The sequence below is a fragment of the Clytia hemisphaerica genome, unplaced genomic scaffold, assembly GCF_902728285.1.
Source record: "Clytia hemisphaerica strain Z4C2 unplaced genomic scaffold, Clytia hemisphaerica genome assembly, whole genome shotgun sequence".
In the NCBI taxonomy this organism is placed as follows: domain Eukaryota; kingdom Metazoa; phylum Cnidaria; class Hydrozoa; order Leptothecata; family Clytiidae; genus Clytia; species Clytia hemisphaerica.
The window spans coordinates 49,635-64,694 of NW_027103900.1; the positions used below are offsets into that span (position 1 = coordinate 49,635).

Here is a 15,060-nt window from a genome sequence, read left to right on the forward strand (position 1 = left end):
AAAAGCCTTCCTCCCCAAAGAATAAATGTCTTTTAAGAATAGTCTTTAAACGTCAGAAAACTTACATAAGAATGGACGGGGTGGCGGGATGACCTTAATTGCATGTTTCCAACAGAGTTAAGCTTCAATCCTTAATTACAAAGTTCATTTTATCCAGAATCAAACCTGTACTGATATCATATTAACAGATTTTCGATAACATGATTGCTTTAAAGAGTATTCCTAGTTTACTCAGTCTATCACAAAAAATTTCCTTTGATCAACTCAAACTGTTAATAAAGAAGCACCTATGACAACATAAGCAAATGTTTCTGAATCGTTGGCTAATTTTCTGATGATTAATTTTTAAGTTAGGTAGAATTTGCTATAGGAGAAAAGGGATACTATACCCTTTTTATTTGAGATAATTTTTTTTGCTTCCTGCAATTTTGACCACTCAAAACTAATCATCAGAAAGTTGAGATCATCCACCACCCCAGTTTCCAACCCCCCCCCCCCTTTGTCCCGCCGGGAATCGCCTCTGACGGGTATTCTAAGCTAGCATAGACAGCGATAATTTGATTCCATCATGATCGGATAAGTTCACACATTTACGAATACCTTCAATACCATACTCGTGCACCAACTCCTTATGTGTCCAAATTTGATCAAGCATTTTCCCATCGATATGTGTTGGAAATTTCGGAACTAAATCATAATCTTGGAGAATGTCAGCCAACAATTGATCATGCTCCATTTCAAAGCCGTCCATGTTGAAGTCTCCTAAAATGATATCAATTGTGTATCTTTCAATAAATTGAGCAAGATTGTAACAGAACACATCACGTTGAATTCTTGAACTTTTATAGAGAACCAAAACACAAAATTCCTTTTCAGCAAATTCAGCTTTTCTAAATTTTACAAGAGAAAAGCATGATGAATGATCATACTCATCAATGTCAATAAAAGAAGGAGAATGACAGACAGTAACACTGTTGAATTTATGCTGGTCAATATTATGACTAAGAATATAATAAGGAAGCTTTTCATGAATACTTTGTTTGTCTTCCTCAGAATGCTCATAACTCATCTGTGTCTCTGTCAGACATAACAAATCATTTTCATACAAAAATCTGTCCTTTTGAATATCAACTGCATGTCGTTTTAAAGATCTTACATTCAATAGGCAAACATTTAAATTAGAACTGCACCTCATAATATCTGCAACTCTTTCAACTTTGTTCTGACGCAATCGTGTGTATTCTTCACTAACTTTATCACTACAGACAAAAGCACTACGTCGATATTGACCAGTAAAGTACAAACCATTTAAATTTTTCACTCTGCTCATTGCAACATACATTTGGCCAGCATTGAACTTTCTTTGCCTTGCAAGGTCAAAACTAACGACTACTGAATCCAAAGTTAATCCTTGAACTTTGTGCACTGTACAAGCATAAGCTAGCTTAAGAGGAAATTGTGTTCGAGAAATAATAGGTGAAGAGTACGGGTTTTTTTTGTCAAAGGGAAAATTTACCTCACTCTTTTCAATGGGAACAGTTTCAGTGGCCTTAGCATATTGGTCTTTACTTTGAGCTTTTATTCCAGCCGTCTTATCGTCTAGTTTAACATAAATTAGCTCTGCTTTATTGTTTCTGAATTTTACGTCAGTGACGGTTCCAAGTTGACCATTGATCAACCTATCCTCTATATCAATATTACTAATTAGCATTACTCTTGCCCCTATTTTCAAATCAAATAGAACTGATAAGCCACCTGTATCGTTAAGTGGCAGGTTCTTAACCTTGGTAATTTGAGATTCAGTAAAATCCCTTGGATAAACGTCCATAGCTTCTACATTTATTGTTTCCGAGGGCAGAGTATCTAATCTTTGAATATTGTGAAGATGGACTGAAGCATTTTCTGCAAACAAATGCAATGATTCTATTGGATAATCAGGGTGTTCTCGTGTTATCAGTCTAGATCTAATCATACTTTCATCATTACTATTCAATTCACCTACTCTTACATTGTTCAAGAGATCAATGAAGTCAGAGTCATCCTTTTGACGCATAATCTCATCTAATTCAGCTAGTTTGAATAGGTGCCATAATTTAAATGCACCAATAATAGGTCCCTCAGTTGAAAATACTGAACTTTGAAAAATTGGAGGTAATTGAAAGAGGTCTCCACAAACAATGATACCGGGTGCGCCACAAAAAAGTTTCTCTCTTTGAAACTAATTTTCTCGAAATCTAAAAATTTTAAAAGAACCATTTCTTTTCCATTGGAAAGAAGAAAGATAAACTTAAATTTTGATGGGTCATTTATTAAATTCGATTCATTAGATCAAAAGTTATGCTCAATTGAATAAAAAAGTTATTTTCAGAAAGTGCTCGAAAACGTTAAAAATCGACCTATCAAATTTTTATTTTAAATTTGGCAATCGCATTAGCCTTTACATGATTAAGAGCGTTTTTCAGTAACTAAACACATAAATTTGGAAACTGAAGGGTCAAAAGGGTTTAAAATCTTCATCAAAATCAATTTAATTTACTTTTACCGAAATTTTCCTCAGGTTTATGGTGCTTGACTGGATAAAGTCTATGTAAGACTGGATCTACCTCGAAACCCATATTTGATGTATTTTTATGAATTTTACCAGATTTTTGGGCTTTTTCGACGAATTTTCTTCTTTTCATTGAAATTCAATCTTCCTTTATATAACAAAAGGTCATTTAGACAGCTGATTATGATTTTTAATGACTGAAGCGAAAATACTGATGTATCATGTAATTATGCTTCTGTTTAATTTGATAGGTCGATTTTTAACGTTTTTGAGCACTTTCCAAAAGTAACTTTTTTATTCAATTGAGCATAACTTTTGATCTAATGAATCAAATTTGATAAATGACCCATCAGAATTTAAGTTTATCTTTCTTCTTTCGAATGAAAGAGGAATGGTTCTTTTAAAATTTTTAGCTTTCGAGAAAATTAGTTTCAAAGAGAGAAACTTTTTTGTGGCGCACCCGGTACTTTTCCCTGCAAATGGTGTGTTGTCATTTACACCAAAAATTTCACATAATCTTGTATGGATGTTCAAAAGCTGTTGCGACGAAATCATAGATATTTCATCAATTATTATCAACTTTACATGATGTAATTTATTTCTGATGGCAGTCCTTTGTTTGTCAGCCATATTTCTGAATTTTCCAACTGGAATACTCAATCCTGTGTGTACTGTGGTACCAGATATATTGATAGCTGCTATACCAGTTGGGGCCAATTTAATAATACGTGGCTTCTCTAGCTCATCACTTTTATATGCTAGGACTTTTGACAAACAATTGTAAACACATTTAATTAAGTGAGATTTTCCTACGCCCGCACCACCTGTTAAAAATATTCTCAATGGTTCTAGTAGTACAGGATTATTAGACTTGGAATTTTGCACATACATTTTTCCCCAATTTAGTACTATATCAAAAATATCTCTTTGCTTAGAATTTAAAGATCTTATATGGGTATTGATTTGGTCATCGGTTTGCAAGCCATGAACTGTTTGAGTAAATGGTGCAAAATTTTGTTCGATTTCATGACTTTCATCATCATTTTCACTGTCTGATGAGTTGCTCATTAGGTCTTGCACTTCATCATTTTCTTGTTGAGCAAAGGCATCTTGATTATGCATAAGGTCATTGCGATAGTTTTGAAGTACTAAATCAACAAGATGACCATCAGGTTCAAAGATTTGCTTGTTCTCGTTAACAACTGCATTGACTTCATCTAAATTGAGCTTCAACACAAATGAACCATCAAGTTTCAAATCATTCTCTTCTGATCTAAATGGGTAAAACAACATTAGAATATGGTGGGAAAATTTTTCTGGGTGTTTGTTTTTGTTAGGAGTGTAGTACCTCAAAACTTTTGGAACTTTACGAAGCTTAAGTTTTTCCTTACTGTTGAGTAATTTGGCTGATTTTGGAAGTGTTTGGGGTTCTTGATGATTCACTGCACTTGTTGGATCATCTAGTACAGTAGGCTGCCAATCATTTTCATCATTTGTATTTTTTTGTGTGTCTAATGTATAGTTTGCACAGAATGTGGCATAACACATAGTATTGAATTGCCCTGTGTTTGGGCGGTCAATATATCTATTTAACATATTTCGTTTGAAAAGATCGTCAGAATCCTCAGGCAATTCCTCAATTTCTTCTTTTGACTTGAAAATTCTGTACCTTTGATCAGGTAAGTTAGTGTTAACGAATGAAATAGCAGGAAAGCATTTTCTAAGCCACAGTTCGGGCATTGTTAAGTAGACTGCTTCCTGGATTGAGCATTCTCTATTAGAGTTGTAAACTTTGGCAATTTTAGACATTTGCTCAAACTGACTGTCATTTGAATCTTTGGCCTGTTTTAATGCTTCTTGCATTGCAGTTGAACACTTATCTTCACTTTTTGAAAAATAGGCACACATGTATGTAACTGCCTTGTATGCATTAAACACTGGCTGAATGTCAATGTTGGCCTCCCATGCTAGGAGGCCTTCTGCAAAATAGTTGTTGACAAAACAAGAATATGGGTCACGTTTTAGAAACAAATGCTGATCTTTGTCTGGTGAGATTGATAAGTAATATTCATATGTTTCATAATTTAACCCTAAAGAATCCAAAATTATATCAATAGATCCGATTTCAATATACTCAGGCTTATCAGGATCCAAAATGTTTATCTTTTTAGGATGCAAATTTGTGTCTATATACTCTTGAACAGTTTGGATCACATTATTTCTAGCAACTAAAATATCATGTTTTTCAGTTTCAGGTAAACCTTCAGGAAGCGGTTCAGACAAAATAGTACGCTTGCAGAAAAGTTTTCCAAATTTAAATCGGCATTCATTTTTGCGATATTTACTACATGTTCTTGAATGGGAGTGTATTTGATACTTAGTGACTAAATTCCATAATTCAGGACTTTCTTCTCTATCAGGAACATTTGCAGAAATAACACTATCTATGTGGTCAATATACTTTTCTTTTCCATCTTCAAGTTTTGGGACATCTTTAGCCCAAAGCAAACAATGATCATGTGGACTACCCCTGAAAGTAAATTCTACTCTGAGGGCATAGTATGTAATTTTTCCAAGTTGGCCATCCATTATAATCTCTTTGAAAAACAACTCTTTTCTATATTGATATTGACGCACAAGCACAATAGGATTGCTATTAAGTAGGGCACATCTAGATTGGTAATCAAGAAGTTCATGATCAGTATCAGCATCCCCGCTTAATTGTCTGATAATGGTAACAAATTCCTCCCATCGTAAATCTGCACAAGAGAGAGTCATAAAGTATGTTGGGACACCAAGTTGTTTAACCATTGCAAGAACATCAGATAACATTATGTTGCCAGTATGCAGGGGTTCCTTTTATAGTACTCATAAACTTGTATGCATTATCAGATGCTACGCAATTTTGAATTGTATCATTAAAATTATTTGCTAATAATCCCGCAGTCAAGTTGGAATTTGAAATTCTCATTGCGATATTGATTTTACTTCTAAGATTAAGCTGTAGTAAAGTTTTGTGAGCAAAAAAAATGTAATCTGAATCCGAAGCAAACTTTTGAGTGTAATTTAAAAGACGCTGATTGAAGTACTTTGTTGGGGACAATTTTATATCTCGCTCTACGTTATAACCAAATTTCCCAGTAGGAAAAAGATGAGGATGGGCTAGCTCTTCACAGAACTCATCTTGTGTTAATGAGTTGGGGGGTTTGACCTTCACCTGGAGCTAAAATTGCATTTTCATCATCTAAAATAATGTTTGGCACTTCCGATACAATAACCGTTTCACATGTTGGCGCCCGATACGCACTGAGTGGATCATCAGAATCAAATTCATTTTCCAATGGCTCTTCAAAAGGCTTGATTAAAGTGACTGTTCTATCATCAACAAATCTAATATCATTATCGCAAGAGGAGTTTGATACAGAATCATTATTTGATAAAACTCTTTCAACATATTCATCATTATTCATTTGGTCAATTATTGACATATCAATATTTATATCATGATACAAAGGATTATTATTCACTAAAAAGTCCAAAGTTTCAAAAACTTTTTGTCGTCTTACTTGCTGTGAAATAACAGGGTTTTTGTAGGATATCTTTCTTTTTAGTTCAACATTTATTACACCGCTACCATCACTTCCTCTAGGAAGTACTTTACATACACCTGGTGTTTCAATGGGAATATTGCATATTGCACCTTGTAATTTAGGGAATTCTCCTTTACGCATTATCATGACTTTAGAAAATAAAATTCTTTGAGCCACTAAAATTCTTTCCAGTTTTCGTATATCATTTAGATTATCTGGGAGATCAAAAATTTGAAGCTTGTTAGTAACAGACTGACATGGGATTTCTCCCTTCGTTAATTTTCTATGACAGGTTGTGCATACGTAGAAATTACCATCGAACGAGGTTACAGGATTGAAATTTTCTATTTCTTCAAAGTTGATCAATGAGTACTTTTGTTCATCAAAATGAATTACAGATTTTTTAAACATACTGCGGTTACACATCACACAGATGTAAGAAGGACCCTCCTGTTTTTTCTGCCTGAAATTATCAACCCTTTTTCCTGAATTAAGTTTTTTGTTGTTAATATAAGCTTTGCGCTTTGTTTCCTTTTCTCGTTCATGTTTTTCTGATCCCTTGTTTGATTTGCGTGAAGATTTTGCAGCTTTGCGCATCTTTTCTTTTTGTTGTTCATGTTTTTCTGATCCTTTATTCGATTCACGTTTTGATTTTGCAGCTTTACGCATCTTTTCTTTTTGTTGTTCATGTTTTTCTGATCCTTTATTCAATTCACGTGATATTTTTGCAGCTTTGCGCTTCTTTTCTTTGTCATGCTCATGTTTTTCACTATCTCTAAGTAGTTCAAACTTTCTTTTACGTGAAGCTTTTTTATGCCAACATATTACCTCTTTCAAAATCACACTTTTGGTATTTTCGTACGCATGAAAATTGGTTTTCAAATAAATGACATTAAACAAATTTGCCCTATACTGAGATCTTATGTAGCTTTTTATTTTAGTAATATTTCCAAACTGCAAAAGTACTGACGTACCAATGTCACCGGGAACTTGATGGCCCTTTGCATCTCTGCTATGGGAATCAAAAACAAAATATTTTTCATTGTAACGTAGCACACCCAAACAATTTCCAGCTATAACTAAGACTGCACCAGAATGTTGTAACAAAAGTTCCTCATTGACAAAATTTACTGAAATACCTTCATTCTCGAAATATCCTTCAACGATATTGAAATCTAGTGAACAGATACTATTTCCGATTGTAACTTCTTTCTGGAACTCTTCAATTAACGGTGACTGTCTAGTGATGCCAAGATTTTTAAAATTGAGATCCCCTTGATTCAAAACATAATCCAAATCATGAGTCTTCCAAAGTGATAATTTTCTAAGCTGTGCATAGCAAATAGCAAAAAAGCAATTGGACGAACATTGTATACCGGCAGTCTCGCCAAACTTAGAATTTCCTTGATGAAATGAACCTCGAATACTTTTGATCTCTTCCTGTGGACCTGGATTGAGTTCTATATCACCTGACAATAGTAATGTATAGTTAACTTTAAAAGTAATAAGAACTGGCTCTGTTAAATTGTACCCTGTATTATTTGGATACTGAACAAACATTCCATTCTTTGAAAAATGCATGAGGTTAAGAGGTGTTTGAATTTCAATTGTTTCGTAAGACTTAGGGATTGCAAAAACTAAAAGTGTAAAAAGTGCTATGAATCTAACGGGTTTCAATAATCGAGAAAAAGCATTTTTAGAAAATTTGGAGCCGATAAAAATGGACTTAGAAATTGACTTCACATTTCTCTGAGCTGTGTAGGCAAAGCCTCCTATCAACGCACGGTATGATTCAATGGATATCATTTCAAAACTAAAAGACTATATGTAAATCTCCGAGTCTCAAATATTTTCAAATGTATCTACAGTAAATAAGATATTTGTAAGAGCTGACAATGCAGCTTGGTATTGTAATCACTGACAATGCAAGTGAGTTTCCACAGGAAAAAAATAAAAAATACAAGGTAGTGAAACACAAAATCGACACCTATAGAAAGTGAGTTTTCCTGACTAATTTACCGACCTGAGATGTTGACCACTGTCCCTAGGTTGGAAATAGAAATCACATGGTCGAGAAATAACTGATTACAAGACACTTTCCCCACCTGTAAATTTGGTTTTATTTATAGTGCTATCCTTTTCTCTGACCTCATGATGATAAAAACATGGTGAAGAAACAGCTATTTATCGGCCTTGTGAATGCAACTAAGAACTGGAAAAAGCCATTCCCTGACCTTGCGATGGAAAAATTTAGTCTGTGAATAAGAAGTTTAACAACCCTGTGAAATGAAATTTTGAGCTGGAAAAAGCTATTTCCTCACCTAGTGATAGAATAATTTAGCCTGTAAATAAGATGGTTAGCTACCCTGTGAAATGAAATTTTGAGCTGGAAAAAGCTATTTCCTCACCTAGTGATAGAATAATTTAGCCTGTAAATATGATGGTTAGCTACCCTGTGAAATGAAATTTTGAGCTGGAAAAAGCTATTTCCTCACCTAGTGATAGAATAATTTAGCCTGTAAATATGATGGTCAGCTACCCTGTGAAATGAAATTTGAGCTGGAAAAAGCTATTTCCTCACCTAGTGATAGAATAATTTAGCCTGTAAATATGATGGTTAGCTACCCTGTGAAATAACATTTTGAGCTGGAAAAAGCTATTTCCTCACCTTGTAATAGAATAATTTAGCATGTAAATAAGAGGTTTAACAACCCTGCGAAATGAAAATTTTTTCTGGCCTTGTGATGGAAATGTTTTGCCTGTAATCAAGCAGTTAAATGAGAGCATTCCACCCAGAAAAAGCTATTTCACACTGTAGCTGTGAACCTCAGAACCTTTAACTTATAGTCAACTCTATGAAGGACAACGAAGAAAATGAGACAATTGTGATCTTCGGTTTATGGAATACTATTACCTAATAACAAGCCCAAAATATTACAAAGACATGACTTTAAAAATACAATACTTGTCAACTTACAGGGTAGATATTAAAATGTACTATAATAAAATATCTGTAACTTTCGAAGCAATCACTATCATTATTTTTTTCATTTTTCGATTAAAAACTTTTCTTTGTTTATACCAGTAAACTTACACGTGTAAAAAATTCCTCTTAAGGATAAAATTAGTATAAAAAGAATTAAACACACCAGTGCTCAAGGCTAATTAAATTAAAGTTGGGTACTCAGCAAATGAGATATTTCATTGAACGATCAAGAGTAAAAAAGAGTCAGAAAAAACGAAAGTATTTAATTACTTTCCATCTCGATATATAACAACATTATCCTTATCATCCACCGGGATGTCTATAACTGCAACAAAATTGTTTGTGATAATAAACTTTGCCAATTCCACGGCCATTTCCCGGACGGTGCTTTTGATAGGATTCATACTCGTATAACCTACCCGCTTTGCCGTATTTTGAAGAGTCAGCTTGTTCATTGTGAACACCTTCAAATGCCTAAGGAACACCTTACTTGTTTTGAACTTGTCCTCGTCCGTCAATTCTGTAGAAAAAAACAGACATCAGACTAGACTGGTAAAATTTCCGTTAGGCTTAGTTGTCAAATCTCGTCAAATAAGCCCAATATCCTGTATATCATAATGTCTTAGATGAGGAGCACTTCCAGAAAGAAAAAAAAACAATATACTTAGAACCAAACATAAAAATAATAGGAATTATCTAGCGTGACATCGAACACGTGTCTTGTGTCAAAGCGGCCGTTTGAAAAATTGGCAGAATAGGATGGCCATTGGCTACTCAAAAAGAAGCACTCATACCTGATAATGAATAGTTTTTTATTGGTCTATCCGCCATAGTTTCGTCATCTAAACAAAAAAAGCGTTAAATTATTTGGAGTGTTTGATTTATAATATAACCCCTCTAAGGGATGAAATCCACTTTGGGCTAGAATGCAATTAAATTCTGGCAAAACCCTTCATTTGCATTTTGAAAATCTAAATTGAAATACATGACGAATTCAGCCCAATGATAGCAAAACATTGCCAAAATTTATCCAAAATTCAAGAAACATTTTTATTTTTTCAAAATCCAAATGAACTATGACCAAACGCCAGTATTTTCAAAGCCTTTTACTTCATCAATAATCTATTCAGCACCCATTTCAGCTATGTGAAAAAGGTGTTCACAGGAAACAAGACATTTTAGTGGAGAATTATTTAACTTTTTCTTGAAATTACCTGTAAGAGGAATCTCTTCATCATCTTCATGCAATGACTGGGTTTCTTGACTGTCTTCCTCCACCAAGGTGTTTGCCACTACCACTTTTGAATTTGCCTAAAATAAAATAAAAACTCTCCAAGGATACTTCCTTACTGTTTGAAACCTAATAGGCATGGTTTGAAATGAGCTAATACAGAACTAAGGCAAAAGAAATGACAAAAAAATTGTTTAATAATTATTAAAAATTATTATTAAAATCGTATATTAATAATATCAAAAAACTATTACCTTAAAGGAAGAAATTTTGGCGGGAATTTAATTTGGCGGAAGGCCAAAAAAGTTTTTTCAGAGGGAATTTAATTTGGCGGATGGACGAAAAAACTAAATTTAGCGGGAATTTAATTTGGCGGTCGCTTAGAAATTTAACCTTCAGATGGCGTCAAAACAGCGAAAAAATAGCAAAAACACCTTAAAAGAGATCATATTTTCAAAATGTTTAATTTGGCGGGAATTTAATTTGGCGGATGGCGAAAAAAAGAAATATTGGCGGGAACTTAATTTGGCGGATTTCAGTCAAATCCGCCAAATCCGCCAAATTTTCTTTCCGCCAAAATTTCTTCCTTTAAGGTAGCTTAAAAAACCTTGATTAAATAAGATAAAATTAATTAATCAGTTTGAATGTCTTACAGTTGAGGAAGTCCTATTGATAATTGGTGATGGTAGCCTCATAACTGGCGAATCTTGAGTTGCTTCGGACTGATAGAAAAAATGTAAATTATTATGAAAGGAAAATTTTTAATAGGGAAAGACTTTAGAAAACATTACTCAAATTTGGTATTTTTAATTCTTTAAGCGCACTAACCATTTGCGTGTCTTCTGCCAAAACAAACGCATTATTTTGATTTGCCACTTTTTCTTCCTAAAACAACAAGTAGATCCCAAATAAAAATATAATTGTCTAAGTCATTAAAGAATCTGATAAAAAAGAGAAAATCTGCAAAAAATCTCCAAGAATCATAAAATAGTACATCATAAAAATTATAGCCTTTTAATAGAAAGATATTTCCTGTTCTACCCAAAAATCAAAGCAGTCATCAGACACTAGTTGAAGATGAGATCTTACCTGCCCTCTTGGCTTCTTTTGAGCAGTGGCTGACTCCTGTGAAAAGAACGAAACAGATTGGTGTAAACTACAGCCTTAATGTGAAGATATTTCCTGTTCTACCTCTACCTCTTTGAGTCTTCAGCTTCCCCACTCTTATGGTTTTTTCCCTGGGCCTGCTTCGCATACAGATTGCTCTCACTCTCTCTATCTCTCCCTCCCACTTTTATCTCCACAGACAGATAAAGACTATTTTAGGTACACAATATTTCGCGGGCAGAAGCCCTCCGCAATGCTTGCAAAAGTAACAGAAAAGAAAATTTACTCAAATTTCCCTCTTTGATGATAACAAGGATAAATTCATTGTAGAAATTATGCAAAAGTCCATCAAGTGTGGTTGGAGTACATTTGAACAATCAAAACACTGGTTTAAAACACTTTGTTTCGAGGAGGTTGAATTAAGAAATTTGAAAGTAGATCAGAGTTTGACTTACATAATTGAGTTGAGATGGTCTTTTAAACACGTCGCCTTGTTGAAAGATCCCAACCAGCTTTTTACGAATAGCATTTTCACCCATATCCGAAAACGTTTGCTTTTTGGCAATCTTTTGCACAAAGTTTGTCAGCTCATCTTTGGATTTATCCGAGTCAAATTTTGGCGGAGTGGACTCCAATGGCCATCTATTTGCAGCAGCTTCTCGAAGCTCTCGTTGTCTGAAAAAAGAATTGGTTGTAAGGTCATTTTTAAACTAAAATCTAGAATCTATCGCTAGATTTCAAAAAATGTAGTATTCCAAAACAAAGGAACCGCCAGATACAATCCGTCGTCATGACTACAGCGGATTATATGCGCGTTTTGGATGGGAAATAAGTGGCTTTAATTTCTCTTGCGCTGAAAAGGGATACAGTTTTGCCTATAGCCCTTCGGGCTTGAAACTCAATGCTTTTAACCCCTGTCCAGGGGGGGGGGTCGGTAGTAAAAATCTCAGACATATATGAGTAGTAAAGGGATTTTTACGAATTTTTACATACCACCACCCAGACACTTGGAAGAGGTATTTTACCCTGGTAGTAAAAGTTTTTGGGACAATTTTTCATAGAGACCACCTATTTTTGGTTGCTTTTCGGACTGATTTTAAAAAAAGCTAAAAAATGATTATTTCTGTGACACATTTTTCACTTAGCTAGTGCAAAAATTAATGTTTTGATGTCTTAGAATTAAAGTCTTTTTATATTGACAAAAAATTTTGAGAAATTTTTGTTTGCAGCAAACAACTTTCCAACAAAAATTTTTTTCAAATTATAAAATTTTTTTCAGAAAAGTCATCCAAAAAATTAAAAGAATTACAAAAATAACTGAAATTTGCTAATTTTACCAGTTTTTACTACCCAGGAGTAGTAAAATTTTTTCAAATTTAGCACATTATACGACCCTTATTAGTATTTTAACTACCCTTAGCAGTAAATTTTTTTTTTTAATTTTTCGTCACACCGTGTAGAGATTTTACTACCAACCCCCCCTGCCCTGTCAGGTATTAAATACAAAACCTGGTTACTTACAGTAAGTTCTTTTCTTCCTCTCTGGAATCTTTGAGTGAAGGGGTAAGCTGTTGCTGTTGAGTGTTGATTTTACAATCCCAACAATTCGATTTCGCAACTGCTCAAAAAGCAGTATCTGCCTGACGGTGAAATTCATCATTTTGAGTAGTTCAATACGGTTATCGTGCAAGCAAAGTGTTTCGATCAAGTTTTTCTCTGAAATTTGATGCTCTGAATCAAAGAAAGAAAACAATCAACATCAAGAACAGGTTTCAGAAGCAATATACAGAACTATACACTATAGTCTAACTAGTCAAAAAACAATTTTCCTACCTTTTAATAAGACAATAATAATTTTACACCAATTTTTGTACAGGCGACACTGAGGTTTGATTCCCACTCACACTCACACAGCGGTTCAACCCGCCATGCCATGTGAGGGGAATTGGGTAGTCAGTTCAAGGTGCTGGAGCCTGGAGGCCTCCTGCGAACTCAACCAAATAGAAATAGAAAAGGATCAGCAAATCCAATTGTGAGACAGAAGAACTCTTAACATTCAGTTTCAACAAAAAACCAAAGCAACTTTAAAGTAATGTATAATATGTATAAACCTTGAAATTTGGCACGTAGTTCCCCATTGACATTTTGAAACCAATCTCCAGACATTGTTTGTTGTAGATGAAAAACTTCGTGCGTGGTCTGATGAGATAAATAATGTTGAATAATGTGATCCTTTAAAATCCTAGAAATCAAAATTTTGTGGTTTACACTAGAATTGATGTTGTGATATTTCAGAAAATAAGTCTGTTCACTGGTACAGTGTAAAATCTTGGACTTGGTACATGAATTGGAATAATCTCATGGCAAAAGTTAATTACCTATTCAACATGCATGCATATGCCAAATGATGAGTGCTGATAAACTTGTAAAAATGGTCATATTTTCTACACCACAATTTCATGCAGTTTTTTCAATACTTTTTATGTATTGTGATAGTAAAATTCAAGGTAAATATCTACTTACTTGTGAAATGCTCAAGTTCAAATTTTACAACTGCATCTGATTTCGTTTCAAATTCTTTCAATCTGGATTACAGGATCGACCTTCTTCCAATAAAAGGCACGAGGTTTAGGCACTATTTCGCCTTTTTGTATTTCAAAACACTTGCCCGCAGATGTTTTTTGACTTAAAAATTTTGCGCGAAAAAAAAACATCGATTCTGTGGTGGAGCACCAAACCGCGCCAATTTTTAATTTACTTTTACTATGCGTGGTCAAACTTCTTTGATTATATCCCAAACAAATGAAACGACGAAACCCGTGGACGACGCAGCCAAGGAAATTATTCGAAAATGGCGACTTGAAAACTTGATTTTTGGCGGTTGTAGGTGGTAAAAAGATGTCAAAAAAAAAACGAAAAAAAGGGTAAAAAGTGTTGAAATATGTAAAAGTTTGGAGTTTATATGTGTTAAGAAATTGGAATGGTTACATCCCAAGGGTAGGTGAAGAGCTTTGTGGATATTTTATCTAATTAATACTCTCTAGACAAGAACATATCGAGGCTTGATTCCATTCACCACCACACAAAGTTTCACAAAGGTCTTCAAGACAAGAAGTCAGTTTTAATATTCAGATCTACTATCCAATTTTCATAAATTAGCTAACACGTCAGAGGGAGGGTCAGTACTAAAATCTAGGACATTATTATGTTTAGTATTCAAAGTATCAAAAGTAAGTAAGTATAAGTTAGTGACATGGCGTCATGGGGGCCCGGGTTGTTCAAAAGTGGATTAGCAACCGATTACGATTAGCTTTCGATTAAATCTCAATTAGCGCCGTTTAACGCAGAACCGTTGGGTTGTTGGAGAAAAAAATAGGCTTGAATTTGGATTAAATACCGATTAAATTGGCCAAATTTTAATCCTCTCCGACCCAGGATTAACGAGGATTAAAGCAGTGTGGACCTAAAGCTCTAAAGCAGCATCTAATAACATGAAAACCAGCATAGTTTGCAGAGGGGTATGAACCCCCCTAGGTTTATTTCATCCCCCCTATATACCCATCCCCCCCTTTTGTAATGAAATCTTATCCCCCCCTTT

General features: G+C 34.2%; 2 protein-coding genes across 2 annotated transcripts; both read right to left on the reverse strand.

Annotated features, from left to right (window-relative positions):
- Positions 1 to 532: 532 nt before the first annotated feature.
- LOC136808759 (uncharacterized) lies at positions 533 to 5,380 on the reverse strand. Its single transcript, XM_067065296.1, has 2 exons — positions 3,016 to 5,380; positions 533 to 2,070 (listed from the first exon to the last, which is right to left on the reverse strand). The coding sequence occupies exons 1-2, from the start codon at positions 5,378 to 5,380 to the stop codon at positions 533 to 535; spliced, it is 3,903 nt and encodes a 1,300-aa protein (XP_066921397.1).
- A 3,942-nt stretch (positions 5,381 to 9,322) lies between these two features.
- LOC136808896 (uncharacterized) lies at positions 9,323 to 11,937 on the reverse strand. The gene is made up of 7 exons (XM_067065464.1): positions 11,918 to 11,937; positions 11,445 to 11,480; positions 11,184 to 11,240; positions 11,009 to 11,077; positions 10,339 to 10,435; positions 9,919 to 9,966; positions 9,323 to 9,644 (listed from the first exon to the last, which is right to left on the reverse strand). Exons 3-7 carry the CDS (start codon positions 11,184 to 11,186, stop codon positions 9,391 to 9,393), a joined length of 471 nt encoding a protein of 156 aa, XP_066921565.1. The 5' UTR covers positions 11,187 to 11,240; positions 11,445 to 11,480; positions 11,918 to 11,937; the 3' UTR covers positions 9,323 to 9,390.
- Between the last annotated feature and the right edge of the window lie 3,123 nt (positions 11,938 to 15,060).